At 43.9% G+C, this 19,094-nt stretch overlaps 1 protein-coding gene across 3 annotated transcripts in view; it reads left to right on the forward strand.

Annotated features, from left to right (window-relative positions):
* ARFGEF3 (ARFGEF family member 3) overlaps positions 1-19,094 on the forward strand; it is a 179,714-nt gene that overhangs the window by 108,194 nt on the left and 52,426 nt on the right. For all 3 annotated transcript variants that reach the window (XR_006217888.1, XM_042987213.1, XM_042987212.1), the window contains 4 exons: positions 12,728-12,894; positions 14,200-14,365; positions 18,417-18,524; positions 18,871-19,086. Coding sequence is in view for 2 of the 3 variants with exons in the window: in XM_042987213.1 (XP_042843147.1) it covers positions 12,728-12,894; positions 14,200-14,365; positions 18,417-18,524; positions 18,871-19,086 (657 nt within the window). In the remaining variant the exon portion in view is untranslated. The remainder of the gene's footprint in view (positions 1-12,727; positions 12,895-14,199; positions 14,366-18,416; positions 18,525-18,870; positions 19,087-19,094) is intronic.

Genomic DNA, 19,094 nt, shown 5'->3' on the forward strand with positions numbered 1-19,094 from the left:
TGGAAACACCCACAGGAATATAGAACTTGTAATCCTAGACCACTACTTCTGGATTTCTCAACCTATCTAGAGGGTGGAAAGAGACACATATGATTTCTGAGGTTTCCTAACTGCACTGTGATTCTTTTAAGACGTGAAAATACCTATTTTTGAGGCTATCCAACATTTTTCTCAAGATATTTGATTTGTGTGAAGGAGCACACACACATATGCAAATTCATCTTCCATTGAAAGACTAAGACAATGTATAAATACTCTCTTAAAAACTATATTTTTCCCTAAGATCTTTTATGCCACCATTACTAAATTTGACATGTTTTGTTGAACATTGCTAGTATGTGTTTTGTGTGTCTGTCTCTTCCTCTGTCTCTCTCTCACTCTCTGTCTCACTCTCTCTCTCTCTCACACACACACACACACACACACACACACACACACACACGTTTCATCAGTCAACATTTATAGAGAAGCTTCACTGTGCTCTGAACCAGGGGCCATAAGACAGGCATGCCTTATTTTTTTTAATTTTTTTAATGTTTTCATTTATTTTTGAGACAGAGAGAGACAGAGCATGAGCAGGGGAGGGGCAGAGAGAGAGGGAGACACAGAATCCGAAGCAGGCTCCAGGCTCTGAGCTGTCAGCACAGAGCCCGATGTGGGACTCGAACTCACAAACCGCGAGATCATGACCTGAGCCGAAGTCGGACGCCCAACTGACTGAGCCACCCAGGCGCCCCTTTTTATTTTTGTTTTTTTTTAATGCTTATTCTTAATAAATATTCATTGACTGTAGACTCATGAGCTTGCACTCTGGTCCCTTAACATGTGAAATACTTTATGGTATGAAAGAGTCATGGGTAAAGCCTGAGTTGGAAGGAATGTTCACTCCCCTTTGGATGGGGTTTGGCAGGGCCTCTGAGCCTGGACTTCTTCTCAGCTGAATATATTCATGGGGAGAGGGAGCCCAGCAGCCTGCTCTGACCAGCTTGGCGTCTGTGGCACCAAGGCAGACCGGCCAGCAAACATCAGTGGTCCCAAAGAACAGCTGTGGATCAGATCACGGCATTGCCACTGGTTGCACAAACGATGGCCTTGAATCGTCAAGAAATAGTAAAAGCATATTTAGGGCCTTCTATTTACAATGAAAATAATCGTTACAAAATAACTCAGCTGCAGAAATTTCAGCGTTTAAATAACGTAAGATCTAACATTCAGATAACTTCCTGTTTACAAACAGCATCCCCAAGTAGTGCCAGATAAGTGAGTTGTCATAGCAGCAAAGATGGCCTCCCAAGGGCGCTGCTTCATTTCCTTTGAGAATTAGGAAATCTAATCCTAGCAAAGTCTTTTGTCAAATTTGACGCTAAAGCAAATTTTATCATTTGTGTTTTTGTGTCTTTCAGATCAATGCTTATTTACATTTGTACATTTGTACATTGGACATTTACAGTACATGCTAAACAGAGCTTGAGTGAATGTTTTATTTGGCCAGAATGTGGCCCCTTGGAAGTTACAAACTTCCTCAAATTCTAGAGGTCAGGAAAATGTCCCATCAGACCCAATGTGTTGTCACCTTAAGTTTTACACATAGGAATCCATACATCAAAAAGAGACTTCAAAATCCTTTCATTGTTTCCGAATATAATTTTTAGTAATGGCCTGTAACTGATTTAGTCGTTTGTCTTTTTAGTCCTAGTGACTTCCACCATGCTTTTACCAATCAGGAGTTGGTCTGTCTTTCCAAATCACAGCCCCATCACTTTGTGGTCCCCCTACCAATAAGCTCGTTCTCCTCAGTGACCACTGTGGTTTAATGGGTCACAGTGACCATCGCTGTGGGTCAGCCGAAGCTGCCGGATGCTGGCTTGGGTCCACTTCACTTCTGCACCGAATCAGTGCTCGTGCGAGCATCACCTCCAATATGGAAGATTAGTAAAAAAGAAACATCTGTACCCTGCAGTGACCCGGGAGAGGACAGATGGCCTTTGTCCACCCAAGGCAAAGTTTAGAGAGTAACAACCGGAGAAGGGGAGAAGAGACAGTCTCCCTGAGTGATAACCCAGATATTTTGCTCATTATTTACTTTTGCGTCAAAAGCTTTAAACCTTATTGTGCCAACAACTCCCACTGGGCATTTGTCCCTGACCTGTTATCAGGGTCTGCCCTGCTGGCTGAGATCAGACTCGCTCGGCATTTCTCAGAGACTCCTGTCCTCAGACAACTAACATACAGTTAAAATGAGCCCCCTTAATCGCACGTGATTCAAGGGAGCCTTTCCTTTGAAAGCTATTAGTTTCCTACGGTGGGGGCGCTCGAAAACCTTCAGACAAAATGGGTTTTATAAAGATGATTAGTGGACGCGAGCCGGGACAGCTGCAGAAACGCCTTCCTCTTCCTGCATAGAACAGAGTGCATCTGTGCGAGGTGGCTCCTCGGGGACGAGACAGCAGGAGCCAGCCTCACACAGCAATGAATAGAGGCACACGGGCGTGTGGCTTCGGGATTGCCGTTCCTTCGATTAGCGGTGTCCAGTTACGATCTTGAGATTCACCGTGACCACATGTGAGGCTCATTGCAAGCGATTTGATATTTATAAAGCACCCGATTTCATAAAAGATAGTACAGCGATCATGAATCTCCATTATACAAGAAATATCTGTTTCTTTACGTTACAACAGGTCTGACTCTAGACCCACCCCCCCCCCACCCCCCCCCCCCCCCCAGCCAGCCTGGCTGGCCGGGCATTTGATGCTCTCCCTCAGCTGTCCATTCCAGGGTAAAACCAGAAGCTGGGGCTTAGGTGGGATCTTCACAGGGAGGCCGCTCACCTCTCACATGGCCAGGGATCCCCCGTTATCTGCTTCACAGACTCCTTGGCACCCGGGAGGTGGCGTGGGGCCTGGGCTGCTCTGGCAAGGCCGGGCACCGTTGTCTGTTATCCTCTGGGGCCCTGCCCAGGCCCTCTGGCACTGCCAGGCAGCAGAAAGCCACAGACAGACCTCCATCTGCTGCCCGTTTAAGGGTCTCCTTCCTCTGCCCCACTGCTTCCTCCCTCCTCTCATTGCCTTCTGGGAACGGCCCACAGTCTCCGGAAGGAGCCCTGTGGATCCAAAGCCAGGAAGGCAAGTACGCTCTTTCCGGCTTCAGTTTTGGGCCCTGGGATTTAAACAGCCCAGGAGATGGTGATACGAACGGAACTCAGTGTCTTTGTGGAACACGAGAGGTAAAATACAGGCAGAAGTCCTCCAGCAAACAAATGAATGTGTTATCCTGCCTCCATGTCGCTTAGGATTAGGTTTGTTTGCAGTGAGTGGAAACCTCAAGTGTTTAAGAAAAAGAGTCCATTTGTTTCCCCTAAATTACGTCCGAGGTAGGCTGTCCTGTGCGCTCCGTGATGGCTTCTCCTGTCTCTCTGCCCTACCCGTTGTGAACGTGTGACTTTCGCCTAACGTTTCCTCATTTACCACGATGACTGGTGGAGTTGGTTGATTGGTTTGCTTTAATAAGGGGAGGAACAGGGCACCTGGGTGGCTCAGTCAGTTAAGCGTCTGACTTCGGCTCAGGTCACGATCTCGCGGTTCACGGGTTCAAGTCCCACGTCGGGCCCTGTGCTGACAGCTCGGAGCCTGGAGCCTGCTTCGGATCGTGTCTCCGGCTGTCTCTGCCCCTCCCCCGCTTGCACCGTCTCTCCCTTTCTCTCTCTTTGTCTCCCTCCCAAAAAATGAATAAACATTAAAAAAAAATTTAGTAAGGGGAGGAAGAAAAGTATTCTGGAAGCAGGGTTAGGGAGTAAGTAGTCTAACAAAATCTTCCTCCAATACCCTGGCATTTGTGAAATGTGAAATCGAGAGAATGTAATAATATGAAGACAAAAAGGCGTAATTATATACCACCCAGAAATCGCCTCTGAAATATCTTGGATCTTGGTGTCTTTTCTTGAAGTTATTCTTTAGCATTTCTATGTATCCTTGAGAATAATAATAGCTAGTATGAACATAGCACTTCCCTTATGCCCTGCATTGATGAAGGGTTTTACATATATTGCTTCATTTAATACTCATAATAATCCCATAGGATAGGCAGTATTATTCTCCTCATTTTATAGGCGAGAAAACTGAGGCACAGAGCGGTCAAGTCATAAGTCACACAAGGCGCACAGCTACAAAGTGGTGATGCCAGGGTACAAATCTGCAAAGTGTGGGTCCAGAGATCCGTTCTTAGTATCGCACTCTATCTACTAGGGTGGGCGGGCGGGGTAATGGAGGAGAGCTGAGTGGATGGGCAAATCGGAGACACTGTTCGAGAACACAGAACCCTCGGAAGTTGATTTGCTGGGATTAAAAGCACAATCACAGGGGCGCCTGGGTGACTCAGTCAGCTTAGCGTCCAACTTCGGCTCAGGTCATGATCTCGCGGTTCGCGAGTTTGAGCCCCACGTCGGGCTCTGTGCTGACAGCTCAGAGCCTGAAGCCTGCTTTGGATTCTGTGTCTCCTCCTCTCTCTGCCCCTCCCATGATCATGCTCTGTCTCTCTCTGTCTCTCAATAATAAATAAACATTAAAAAAAATTTTTTTAAAGAAAAAAGCACAGTCACAGACTGTAGCCCAGCAAATGTGTGACAAGTTTTCCAAGTCCTGACAGACAGACACCCATGGAACCCTGTCACCGCATTGGCTCCTGAGAGAATCTCAGGAACTTATACTAAGGGAACAGAAACTCAAGCAGAGATTTATGTATCAAAATATATATGATAGCAGTATTTCACAGCAAAAATACCAGAAACAACCTAAATGCCCCTAAATAAGGGAAAAGCTAACTGAGTTACGATACCTCCATTTGTGAAATTATGTAGCTATTTAAAATGATGCTTTCCAGTAACATATAAGGACGTGGTTAATGGTCATAATGTAATTTTTAAAAGGATCCAAAATTAACATCAAATGTTAGTACTTATCTCAGAATGGTGTAATTACAGACTATCTTTATTTTCATTTGCTTGTTGGGACCTTTTTCCAAACCTCTTAAAAATTTTTTTTCTCGTAACTTCTATCATCAGAAAATAAAGCAGTAACGTTATATAAAAATTAGAACCGGAGACTTCAATAAAGAAATATGTTACCACATAAAATAGCGTAATCTTTTTATCTTAATTGAGATATAGCCTGTTACATTAGCTACAGGTGTACAACCTAGTGATTGGACACATCTATACATTATACTGTGCTCATGGCAAGTGTACCTACCCGCTGTCACCATACAACATATCGTAGTACCACTGATGACATTCTGTGGCTATGCTGTGCTGGGGCTTTTATTCCCATGACTTATTCCGTACCTGGAAGCTGTGTCTCCCACTCCCCTTGGCCCGTTTTGCATATGCCTACACCTTCCCTCTGGCCACCATCAGTTTGTTCTCTGGGTTTACAAGTGTGTTTCTGCTTTTTGTGTGTTTTGTGTTTTGGATTCCACATATCAGTGAAATCATAAGGTGTTTGTCTTTCTCTGACTTACTTCACTTAGCATACCCTCTAGATGCATCCATGTTGTCACAAAAGGCAGGATCTCATTCTCCTTAGGGCTGAATAATAATCCAGTGTGTGTGTGTGTGTGTGTGTGTGTGTGCGCGTGTGTGCGCGTGTATACACCGCATCTTCTTTATCCATTGATCTATGGATGGACACTTCCATACTTGGCTATTATAAATAATGCTACAATAAGCAACCATGGAGGTGCGTGTTTTTCACCCCTTTCATTTCCTTTAGGTAAATACTCAGTGGTAGAATTATTAAATCATATGGTAGTTCTCTTTTTAATTTTTTGAGGGACCTCCATACTGTTTTCCACAGTAGCTGCACCAATTTACTTTGCTACCAACAGTGCATGAGGGTTCCTTTTTCTCTACATCCTCAGGAACACTTGTTATTTCTTGTCTTTTTGATTCTAGCAATTCTGACAGGTGTAAGATGATATTTTGTTATGGTTTTGGTTTGCATTTCTCTGATGATTAGTGATAGGGATCATCTTTTTGTGTCTGGTGGCCATCCGTGTGCCTTCTTTGGAAAAATGTCTGTTTAGGCCCTCTGTCCATTTTTCATCAGATTATTTGGATTTTGGTGTTGAGTTGTGTAAGTTCTTTATATATTTGGATTTCATCCCCTTGTCGGATATATTACTTGCAAATATCTTCTTCTATTTAGCAGGTTGCCTTTTTTGTTTTATTGATGGTTTCCCTTGCTGGGCAAAAGTTTTTTATTTTGGTGTAGTCCCAATAGTTTATTTTTGCTTTTGTTTCCCTTGCGTGAGGAGACATATGTAGAAAATGTTGCTAAGGCCAATGTCCAAGAGATTACTGCTTCTTTTTCTTCTAGGCGTTTTACGGTTTTGTGTCTCAAATTTAGGTCCTCAATCCATTTGGAGTTAATTTTTGTGTATAGTATAAGAAAGCAATCCCGTTTTATTTTGCAAGTAGCTGTTTAGTTTTCCCAGCACCATTTACTGAAGAGACTGTCTTTTCCCCATTGTATACTCTTGCCTCATTTGTTGCAGATTAATTGACTATATAAGCATGGGTTTATTTCTGGGCTCTCCATTCTGTTCTACTGACCTATGTGTGTATTTCTGTGCCGGTACCATAGTGTTTCGATTACTACAGCTTTGTAGTGTATCTTGAAATCTGAGACTGTGATACCTTTCTGAAGATTGCTTTGGATATTTGGGGATCTTTTCAGGTTCCATGCAAATTTTAGGATTATTCTAGTTTTGTGAAAAGTGCTGTTAGTATTTTGATAGAGAATTGCTTTGGGTAGTATGGACATTTTAACAATATTAATGCTTCTAGCCCATGAGCACAGGATATCTTTCCGTTTATTTTTGTCGTCTTCAGTTTCTTTATCAATGTTTTATAGGTTTCATAGTATAGGTCTTTCACCTCCTTGATTAGTTTATTTCTGGGTATTTCGTTCTTTGGGGGGACAGTTATAAATGGAATTGTTCTCTTAATTTCTCTTTCTGCTACTTTGTTATTAGTGTATAGAAATGCAACCAAAAATCACATAACATCATTATAAAGGTTTAGAAAATTGATAATGCCCAGTATTGCTGAGTGGGTACAACATTATTCTTATGCACCATTGGCAGGAAGAACATTTGGTATAAAACTATTTGGAAGATACCTGGGCTATATCTATCAAACCTAATGTATGTCTTTATTCTGCTTTAGGGTACTTAGTCCACAGATACACTTGCATAAGTGCTAAAAGCTATTACATCATTTCAGCTATTTTCGTAATTGAAACTACATAAATGTCTACCAATAGAGCATTACTTAAATAAATCATAGTCCAAGCATGCAGTGCTATATGCCCAGTTATTTGAAAAGAATGAGGCAGATCTAGAAGTGCTCATATCAAGAGATGTCTAACGTAGATTACTAAGAAAATACCAAGTTTCATTACAATGTATGTAGTACGATCTGGGATGGGTATCACTGGGACTTGGGAGAAGCAGGAACTATTATTCTTATTTTTTTAATTTTTCTGTTCTGTTAAATGTTTTGCATAAGTATCTAATTTGTATTTGAAAAGGCACATTAAATTGTCTAAGACATGGAGGAGATATTTCAAGGTCATTTATGCTAATCTTGTATCCAGTTTTTTGCTGGTAACCAATCAAGCAGGGGACCCACCCTCCCGTTCCTGACAGTAAAGAACATCTTAATTATAGAGGGAGAGAATGTTACAGAACACTGGAAAAAGCAAGTGGCCAGAATGTGTCAAAGGTCATAGTTCCTATAGTTTGTCACTCCAAATCTAGAACACTTCAATGAACCCAGTCAGGATGAATGTAAAATAAAGTATCTATTAAAGAGGGACGTGATAGAGTGGAGTCTCTTCACGACATTGGAAGCGAGTACGGCATGGCATGGTGCAAAGTGCCTGGAGTTTGTAACCAAAAGCCTTTTGCCAATTTCTAGCTATATAACTTCAGGTAAATTCCTTTAATATCTCTGAGGCACTTTCCTTACTGGTAAAATAAAGGAAGGCAATTGATCCATACTTTATATGTCAAATGAAACAATGTATGAGAAGAGACTTGTTCTAAAAATTAGAAATCACTTAATAAAGTAATGGCCATTGTGTTATTTTCCTTCTTAACATCACCAGTGAACTGTATTTGGTACGGTAAGAAAATGACTGATAGATAATACATCCTTTTGTTTTATGCTCAAATTTGCCAGCTCCGTGTAATGTAGGAAATTTAGCCAACCTCGAGAGAGAGGGCAGTACCAACGGATTGTTTCTAACAGGTCTGACAGATTATTTCAGAACTCCGCATACCCGTTAGCAGTGCCCTCCGGGACATTGTCACCCCTCCGCCAATGATTTGCGTCTCTGGGTCAGCAGACGCATCAGCTGCCTTCTTCCTTTTCAGCATCTGAACATGTACTGGGTTTTCCAAGACATATTCCGAGGTAAATAGTAGTTGGTTTTAAGTTTTTTAAAGAAATTATTACTCGTGCCTAAGATCAGAGCCACTTGCAAATTCTGTTTTCCTGAAAAACTCGAATATTCATTTCTATCCAGAATAAACACCCAGCAACACTGAATTCTGCTTTCAATTTACCAGAGACTAGAACCAAGATCACCAGGAGCTTAAGAGTATGGAGTTTTCCTCTGGACCATCAGGGGTAGGAACACAGTGTTCGTATCCTGAGCAAGGATGTCATTTTTAAATCCTGCTCTCAACCCTTCTTTTATAAATTCACCTCTGCCTCTGATCACAAAGTGCCCTCAGTAAAAAATCTCTTACGGCAGCTGTAAAATTCTTTTTTTTTTTTTTTTCAGAAGGCAGCTGTAAAATTCTTGAAGGAAGAGGTGATGCCTAACATTTGCATAAAGTAGTTTTATTGGAAGAACATATATACCTACTCCGAACAAAAAAGTGTTTATACAGTTCTCAAATAAGCAAAGGTCTTGAAGGTTTTTCAACTTTAAAAGCTTCTTCTGGTCCATATGCTCTTGCTAGCATATTCATTAAGAAATTCACAAGGATAGAAGTAACCATTCCAGTTACAAATTTATGTTTCCAATGTACTTGTTAGTTTTGAAAACTTACATTTCATAGAAGAGACACTTTTTTAAAAAATAATTTATTATCAAGTTGGCTAACATACAGTGTATACAATGTGCTCTTGGTTTTGGGGGGCATATTCCCATGATTCATCACTTACATCCAATACCCGGTACTCATCCCAACAAGTGCCCTCCTCAATGCCCATCACCCATCTTCCCCTCTCCTCCGCCTCCCTCCCCACTCAGCCTTCAGTTTGTTCTCTGTATTTAAGAGTCTCTTATGGTTTGCCTCCTTCCCTCTCTGTTTGTAACTGTTTCTTCCCCCTTCCCTTCCCCCATGTCTTCTGTTAAATTTGCCAGGTTCCACATATAAGTGCAAATATTTGATACCTGTCTTTCTCTGACTTATTTCATTAGCATCATACCCTCCAGTTCTATCCACGTTGCTGCAAATGGCAAGATTTCATTCTTTCTCATTGCCAAGTAGTAGTCCATTGTATTTATAAACCACATCTTCTTTATCCATTCATCATTGATGGACAATTTAGGCTCTTTCTATAATTTGGCTATTGTTGAAAGTGCTGCTATAAGCATTGGGGTGCATGTGCCCCTATGCATCAGCATTGCTGTAGCCCTTGGGTAAATTCCTAGTAGTGCTGTTGCTGTGTCGTAGGGTGGTTCTACTTTTCATTTTTTAAATTAAATACTGTTTTCCAGAGCAGCTGCACCAGTTTGCTTTCCACCAACAGTGCAAGAGGGTTCCCATTTCTCCACATCCTCGCCAGCATCTGTTGTTTCCTGAATTGTTAATTTTAGCCACTCTGGTGTGAGGTGGTATCTCATTGTGATTTTGATTTATATTTCTCTGATGATGAGTGATGTTGAGCAACTTTTCATGTGTCTGTTGGCCATCTGGATGTCTTCTTTGGAAAAGTGTCTATTCCTGTCTTCTGCCCATTTCTTCACTGGATTATTTGTTTTCTGGGTGTTGAGTTTGGTAAGTTCTTCATAGATTTTGGATACTAACCCTTTATCCGATATGTCATTTGCAAATATCTTTTTCCCATTCCGTCGGTTGCCTTTTAGTTTTGTTGATTGTTTCCTTTGCAGTGCAGAGGTTTTTTATCTTGATGAGATCCCAATAGTTCATTTTTGCTTTTAATTCCCTTGCCTTTGGAGACGTGTCAAGAAATTGCTATGGCTGAGGTCAAAGAGGTTGTTGCCTGCTTCCTCCTCTAGGGTTTTGATAGTTACCTGTCTCACATTCAAGTGTTTCATCCATTTTGAGTTTATTTTTGTGTATGGTATAGGAAGGTGGTCCAGTTTCATTCTTCTGCATGTTGCTGTCCAGTTCTCCCAGCACCATTTGCTAAAGAGACTGTCTTTATTCCATTGGATACTCTTTCCTGCTTTGTCAAAGATTAGTTGGCCATACATTTGTGGGTCCAATTCTGGTGTCTCTATTCTATTCCATTGGTCTATGTGTCTGTTTTTGTGCGAATACCATACTGTCTTGATGATTACAGCTTTGTAGTAGAGGCTAAAGTCTGAGATCGTGATGCCTCCTGCTTTGGTTTTCTTTTTCAACCTAACTTTGGCTCTTCGGGGTCTTTTGTGGTTCCATACAAATTTTAGGATTGTTTGTTCTAGCTTTGAGAAAAATGAGGCACTTTTTTTTTAAGTTTATTTATTTATTTTGATAGCATGAGCTGGGGAGGGGCAGGGAGAAAGGGAGAGAGAGGGAAAGAGAGAATTCCAAGCAGGCTCCTCACTGTCAGCACAGGTGGGGCTCAAACTTGTGAACCATGAGATCATGACCTGAGCCAAAGCTGGACACTTAACCAACTGAGCCACCTAGGTGCCCCTGAGTGAGCCCACCTTTAAAGCAGGGGATATAGTTGTTTGTTTGTTTGTTTGTTTGTTTGTTTTCTTTCAGTTAATTTGTATCAAGCACAAGGAGCCCTTCAAAATGAAAACCTTATTAAACATAAAGCGATGTTTAGAAAAAATAATGAGGGAAAACCCAATAGCTCTTTATTTACATATATTTTTGAAACTCTGTTTCCTCATTTAAAAGATTGATTGAAATAAAATTTATTTAGATAAAATTCATGTAGCATACAATTCACCCATTTAGAGGGCACAGTTCAACGGTTTTGGTATATTACATTATTATTTAATTGTGATAAAAAATATACATATAACTTACAATTTGCCATTTTCACCATTTTTATGTGTGCGGTTCAATGGCACTCACTGTATCCACAATGTTGTAAAACCATCACCACTGTTTTCAGAACTTTTTTTTTTTTTAATCATCCCAAAGAGAAAGTCTTCTTCCCCAGCCCGTGGTCACGTCTAATCTACTTTCTGTCTCCATAAATTTGTCTGTCCTTGCCTGTACCTCATTTACATGGATCTTACATTTGTCATTTTGTGCCTGGCTCATTTTACTTAGCATGTTTGCAAGGTTCATCCATGGTGTAGCATGCATTAGAACTCCGTGGTCCGTATCTACCATATTCCGTTTATCCATTCATCTGTCGATGGACTCTTCAGTTGGCTCTGTCTTTGGGCAATTGTGAATCATGCTGCAGTGAAATTGGCGTACAAGTGTCTGCTCAAATCCCTGCTTGTAATTCTTTTGAGCATGCTGCGTACCAGAGAGTGTAATTACTGGGTCATGTGGTAATTCTGGTTTTGCTTTTTGAGGAACATTGTTGCTTTTAGAAAAGTATGTATCAGTTACCGCATTAAGCGTTTTACATGCCTTATCACATCTAGTTCTCGTAACAAACGTGTCCGTTCATTTTTATTCATTGAGCAAATAGTTTTCAAGGGTCTTCTTTATACCAGGCATTTCTCCAGGCACTGGGGATTCCGTAGGGGACGGAACAAACAAAGCCCCACCCTCTCATAGATCTTACGTAAAAGTAGATAATAGTAGTGACAGCAGACAGTAAATACATGTTAGTATAATGCTGGGTAGAATAAATGACATGGAGGCAATGAAAACAATGCAGAGTGGGGAGGAGGAATATTGCAGGGGTGGTAGTATTGGGGAGGCTCTCTTAGATGGAATTGAAAGGGAAGGTCTCTGTAAAGCTGATGCTTGAGCAGGAACCTGAAAGAAGGGAGCACATCCTCCAGAGATCCTGAGAAATCATTCTGGGGAGTGTGACAAGAGCAAATGCAAAGGCCCTGAGGCAGGCCCACTCTTGGTGTTGGTCTAGGAGCAGTGCTGGTCCGGGTGGCTGTGGGGAGTGAGGAGAAAGGAGGGGGAGTCCAGGTTTTATTTGTATTGTGATGGGAAGTCGTTAGAGACTCTGAGCAAGAGACAGATGCAGTCGATTTTTCTGCCCATTCGTCGGTGAAGAAGCTGAGACTTAGGGGGTCTGAGTGGTTTTACCGAAGTATTTGGTGGGTAACTCCTCAAGATTTGCCCAGTAGATTCCCTCCAGAGTGCATGCCCCTCCCCACCAGGCTAAGGCGTGTGTCCGGCCCTCACGATACCCCTGGCTGGCTCTAGTTTCTTTCCGGGAGTGTCCTACAAGGTGCCTGTTCCTGTTGCTAGGGTTGGCCCACGGCTGTCCACAGGCCGGTCTTGCCAGGTGCCTTGCTCGCAACCCGAAAGGTTTCTTGACTCTCTCCCACAGGCATGATGCACTCTCCCGGATTCGATGGGAGCGGCAGCCTCAGCTTGCAGATGCTGATGAACGCCGACAGCCTGTACACGGCCGCGCACTGCGCCCTGCTGCTCAACCTGAAGCTCTCCCACGGCGACTACTACCGGAAGCGGCCCACCCTGGCACCGGGCATGATAGTGAGTGCGTGGTCTCCGCTTGGACCTGGCCAGAAGTGGCTGCAAAGCCGAGCATCGCTGTCCTGGGAGGGATCCCTGGGAGGGATAGCAGGGATGTCCCTTGCTACTCTGGACTGGGCAGTCCCTGCGGGGCTGTGTGGAGGGTGGAAGGGGGTGCAGTGCAGTTTGCATCGTGCTGCGGGGCACACAGCTACCCACCTTGCTCCAGAGAGGGAAGGGCCCCCAGTCCCTAGAAGCGGCCGCCTGCCGGTGGCCTAGTAATGTCAGCCGGTGGCATTGCTGCACACACTCAAGTGTAAGCCACCTTCCAAAACAGGTGATCAGAATGTTCAGTAGCATCAGACGACGTACAGGGTATGGCCCCCTTTCCCGAAAAGCAAGGCTTGCTGTGTTGCGAAACCTCTTCGTTGTCCTCCGGAAGGTACCCGGACCTACTTGTGACCCAGAGCTAAGCTTACTAGCACCTGCTGGGAGCTGTGGAATGAGTACAATGGTGATTACGCTGTGCTTGGCTCCCTCGCCGGAGCGAGCCACCCCCTGGTATAGCCCTGATCCCGGTTCACGAGCCTCAGTCCACAGAGCTGCTGGAAGGGAATCCACAATCATTCGTTCGCTTGATAAATTGTAAACTCCCGAGGGGAACTGGCAGCTTCGTGGGTGTAAGTCAAGTATCTGTCGAGGCACACGTGCTGTTTCAGGGGACACACTCCATCTCTGCGGCGGTTGGGGCAGTGAGAGGGAGCTACTGCGTTCCTTTTTCTGTGCTGTTTCTAATCCCCCCACACATCAAAGAGTAAAGATAGGAAGTGCAGCGTTCTTTATCCTTATGTGGGTTTCTTAGAAAGATGTCATAAGTAGGGCGCCTGGGTGGCTCAGTCAATTAAGCGTCCGACTTCCGCTCAGGTCGTGACCTCCGGGTTCATGAGTTCGAGCCCCGCGTCAGGCCCTGTGCTGACAGCTCAGAGCCCGGGAGCCTGCTTCGGATTCTGTGTCTCCTTCTCTCTCTGCCCCTCCCCTGCTCACGCTCTGTCCCTCTCTCTCTCTCTCTTTCAAAAATAACTAACCGTTAAAAAAATTTTTTTTAAGATCTCATAAGTAAAAGGAACTTCATGAAGTTTGGGACTTCTCCATTTTGGTTCCCCTTTCCCTTGCCACCCCCCCCCCCCACTCCCAATCGACAGGTTTTGTTGTTCCTCGAAGCCTCGACTCAGGTAGGGCCCCAGTGAGAGAAAGAGGCAGAGGAGGGGCCTGTTCGTTTGCGGGGGGGTCCTATCTGGTCACCTTCTCGTGTGGTCCTCTCTGCAGAAGGAGTTCATGAAGCAGGTGCAGACCAGCGGGGTGCTGATGGTTTTCTCCCAGGCCTGGATCGAGGAACTCTACCATCAGGTGCTCGACAGGAACATGCTCGGAGAAGCTGGCTACTGGGGCAGCCCAGAGGATAACAGCCTTCCCCTCATCACCATGCTGACCGGTCAGTGGCTCCTCACGCAGCCGTGTGGCGCTCGGCGGGGAGAGAGTGCCCGAGAGCCCCTTTCAGAGAAGCAGCCTTGAAACAGCCCCGGCAAACCCCCCCACCCCCCGGCAGCTGGTGACGGTGCCAGGGAGGTGTCGCGAAGCCACCTCACAGGAATGTTCCGTCCATTTTTCACGCGGGACCCTGGAGGACTCACTGTGCCCCCTCGGATGAGGACTACTTAGCACCCACGTCTGTCAGGGGAGAGCTACAGGCCTCTGCTAGGGATATGAAGTGCTTTCTGGGCACGAAGCCCAGAATTGTTCCTGGAAGCTCTCACGTGCTAGTAGGTGACCCTAATCCTTCAGTGCTCCTGAGCTGCCAGACACGTTAAAACGCTTGACTTTCAACTTGGCTCCCTTCCCATTTCCTATCCGTATCGGAGGTCCTCTCTTCCCTTCCCAGCTGCACAAGAGTTAAAAATAATGCCAAACAGTTGCCCGGCCTCTTTGTCTTCAGTGCCCTGAGTTTTAAAAACCCTGTCCATTAGAAATTTCACGTGGGGCACCTGGGTGGCTCAGTTGGGCATCCGACTTTGGATCGCGGCTCAAGTCATGATCTCACCGCCGTGAGATCGAGCTCCACGATGGGCTCCGCACTGAGCATAGGACTGGTTTGGGATTCTCTCTCTCGTTTTCTCCCTGTCTCTCCCCTACTCGCACTCTCTCTGTCTCTCTCTCTCTCCAAAAGAAAAAGATTTTTTACATGAGAGCATAGAGAGCAGTATGGGATGTGGTCATGAAGGAATTTGGGTGGGGGTGGGGGGGGGGTGGGCAAACACAGTCATTCCTGGCTTTTCATGGCTTCACCATGATGTCAGGTAAAGACCAGGGAGGACTCAAGACTTGTCATCAGTAGCCTTCATATATTAGATCTCCAGGCTCATCTTATGTTTGAGCTGAGTTCCCAGACTGGTTTCTGATCTGAATCATCTCCTGGCTCTGGCTAACACGATGTGTGGGCCATGGCCCTATGCCTTCCCTGCCGTTTCTGTTGTCCAAAATGAACGTTATATTACCTTCGGTTAGTACTGGGGGGCTCTTACAAAGGAGGCAGAGTAGACTGCTGACAAGCAGAACCCAACAATAAGGAATGTAGGGTGAGGTGCTATTTAGGAACCAGGCAGGGAGTCAAGACACATAGTCTGTCCACAGCCAGCAGAGTCTCGGCCAATGGCAGGTGTTTGGAGTCCTAGTTCTCGAACTAGGGTGCAACTGAGAGAAGCGAGGCTTAGGTCCCAAACTTTGGGGATCCGGATCACTGGACAGGTGACCAATTTGCATTTGGTTAACCATGGTCACACTTACATCCATTCGAAATCTAGGAATGCATACACGTGTGGGACATTTACTCAGTTGCCTGTAAGCAGTGCTTCGTTTCCACCTGTCTTTGCCAAGTCCGTCCAATAGGGATTGAAAGTACTGCCCAGCACTTAAAGCGCCTCAGAACCTGGATAAGGATCCTAAATGTGCCAGCTCTAATTTTCAAATACCGTAGTTTCTGCCAAAATTAATCTCTGTGACTCTTACCTGGACCTTAACAAAAGGAGTCACTCAGCAGTCATAAAAATGAACAAACAACAGGTCATTCACAGTAGCCACATTCATCAGTCATTGCTGTGGCTCAGCCACCCCTTTGTCACGGAACTGTAAGCTCAGTGGGCCACATCCACGGGAGAGTTCTCTAACTCTAGCTAGAAAATGAGAGAAAAACATAGGCTTTTTCACACAGAATTCTACAAAATAAAGTTCTGTGATTCTTTGTAGCAAATTCCCAGTATGAGATGGCAAGTGAATTTGAGCAGTAGTTAACCTGGAGCTTGGAAACTTCCATCGGATCTTTTCATCCTGTGCAGCTAAAAGCAATAGCCACGATCTTACCATCAACGTTGTACTAACTGTGGCCGTTCCTGATGTCATAGAAAAGTGTTGTCTAGAACCGAGGAATTTTAGCACTCAGATAAACTTTGTATTACTTGAATCCATTAGCCCTCTACCTAGCATATAGGAAACATAACTTTCGTAACTGGAAATTTTGGGGGAATGTCATAAGATCATTTGACTCTGGGTCAAATTCATTTCAGTGAAACTGGCCTGTTCCAACTTGAGCAGTCATTGAGATTTCTCCCTGCCTCGGTTCCCCAATTTTGTTGAGAAATAATTGACATATAACATTATATTAGCCCAACGTGCACAAAATGATGATTTGATATATGTGTACATTGCAAAATGATCACCTCACTAAGTTTAGTTAATGTCAGTCACCTTACATGGTCACATTTTTTTTTTTCTTGTGGTGAGAAATTTTAAAACCTATCTTAGCAACTTTTTTCAAAGAGATATGTTGCTCAGGAACACCAACCCTCCTCTTCCCTCTGCTTGTCTGGCTGGCGGGGAAGGAAAAGAACTTGCATGTTGGTGAAGGAAGAAGCTGGTTGGGGGTGACCAATAAAGCCTAAGTTGGTCTAAGGCACTCTGCAGGCTGTAAAATGCAGTTTAGTCAAGCGCCATTTTTTTCTTTGTATGATTTTAATTATTGGAATGCACCATTTTTAATATGCAAGTAGAAGTACATAAAATGTGAGGGGGGAAAAAAGAGATGTGTTACCAGAAATGTCTAGGCTTCATGGACTTACTGTAAGAATCAAAGCTATAATGAAATAGTATTCAAACACCATGCAGAGGACTCTCATCCTGTTGGTGAAAGTCAAGTTCTAAAGTCAAGGAATAAACTTAGGCTACCCTCTTTTCCCAATCCCTCTCTGTGTTGTATTCAACTATATTAGTTGCCTTCAGGATATATGCTTCAATTCCATGGTCACTTCTCCAGTGGTTCCTTCCTTTCCACTTAGACATTCAAAGCCAGGAGATGCAGTGTAGCCCAGGGCTATAAGGCTACTTTTTTTTTTTTTTTTTAATTTTTTTTTTCAACGTTTTTTATTTTATTTTTGGGACAGAGAGAGACAGAGCATGAACGGGGGAGGGGCAGAGAGAGAGGGAGACACAGAATCGGAAACAGGCTCCAGGCTCCGAGCCATCAGCCCAGAGCCTGACGCGGGGCTCGAACTCACAGACCGCGAGATCGTGACCTGGCTGAAGTCGGCCGCTTAACCGACTGCGCCACCCAGGCGCCCCAAGGCTACTTAATTCAGAGTTAAATCTTCTCAATCCCAGGCTCTTCTTGCCAGTGTATTAAGAAGTGGTTCGTTGAGCTAATTCCAGAGATGAGAGTTGGTTTTAACAAGAATTTAAATGGAGAATGAACGTCCTGTATCACGCTGCACGAAGTGTGTGGTGTCATTGGGAAGAGGCCCAGATGGGAGTCAGAAGACTTGCATCCTAAGCCTGATCCCTTCTTTTACCGGCCTCGTGGCCTTGTGCAGTTCACCTGCCTTGAACATTTATTTCCTTCTCTGTGAAATGGGAAAAATAATACCTACCCGGCCTACCCGCTTGGAGTTATCTGGAAGATCTGATGAAAACAACGTTATGTGAAAACACTTTGTGAATTGTAAGATATGATTATCAAGTTATTGTTGTACATTGGAATCAGATGATGTGATTATCTGACCAAGGAGATATTATTCTTATTCTCTTCTTCATTCCTATGAGGAAATTCTGAAAGAGAAATCCACGTTGGGGCAAACTGCACATATAAAATGTAGGAACGATGCCACCGTTTTGGATAAAAGGAATAGTCAAACGTCAAAATATTCGAAGTCAATAGATTTTCTGACAACAGAGAGGGCAGAGTTTATGTTTTTAGTAAAAAATATGAAGAATGTTCTGGCAATGAAAGAGAACTAGACTAAAAGAATAAAACAAAAATTTTAATATTCTGATAAAAAATTCTTACATACATGGTACATAATAGATCCAATGGATGTTTGTTGTGGAAAAAAAAATGAATATTGTGTTGGCCATTTGGGTTTTTTTGGTTTTTGGTTTTTGGTTTTGGTTTTTCCTGGAGTGTTCCAATCTGGGAAAACCTTCCTCCTTTTCCTTGACAGACATTGATGGCTTAGAGAGCAGTGCGATTGGGGGCCAGCTGATGGCTTCAGCTTCTACGGAGTCTCCTTTCACCCAGGGCAGGAGAATTGATGACTCCACAGTGGCAGGTAATGACTTGGGTCTTGAGTTTATGAATATACATACATCCCATATGTTACCAGCAATTAAACCATTAAGTGGCAGCTTTCTGTGCTGACATAAATGAATTAACATCTCGTCTTGGCAGAAAAGTGCCTGAAGGAGGTTACTTAGCAACATCTAGCTGATGACGCAACATTCATTATTTATAAACACAAAGTATAACACAATCCGATATCCATTAAATTTGATTTCCTGTAGTAGAATTGCATACACCTCAGTATTGCTAACTCGATTGTCAGAAGCTTCCAATCCATTCACCGCCGGTGGTTTATTTTGTCTCCGGAAAATGATCCTTGCTCCTTCACGTCCTAGGTGTGGCGTTTGCTCGCTATATTCTGGTGGGCTGCTGGAAGAACTTGATCGATACTTTGTCAACCCCCCTGACTGGCCGAATGGCAGGAAGCTCCAAAGGGTTGGCCTTCATTCTGGGAGCTGAAGGCGTCAAAGAGCAGAACCAAAAGGAACGTGATGCCATCTGCATGAGCCTCGACGGGCTGCGGAAGGCAGCGCGGCTGAGCTGTGCTCTAGGTACAGGA

Source organism: Panthera tigris, chromosome B2 (genome assembly GCF_018350195.1).
Source record: "Panthera tigris isolate Pti1 chromosome B2, P.tigris_Pti1_mat1.1, whole genome shotgun sequence".
Classification (NCBI taxonomy): domain Eukaryota; kingdom Metazoa; phylum Chordata; class Mammalia; order Carnivora; family Felidae; genus Panthera; species Panthera tigris.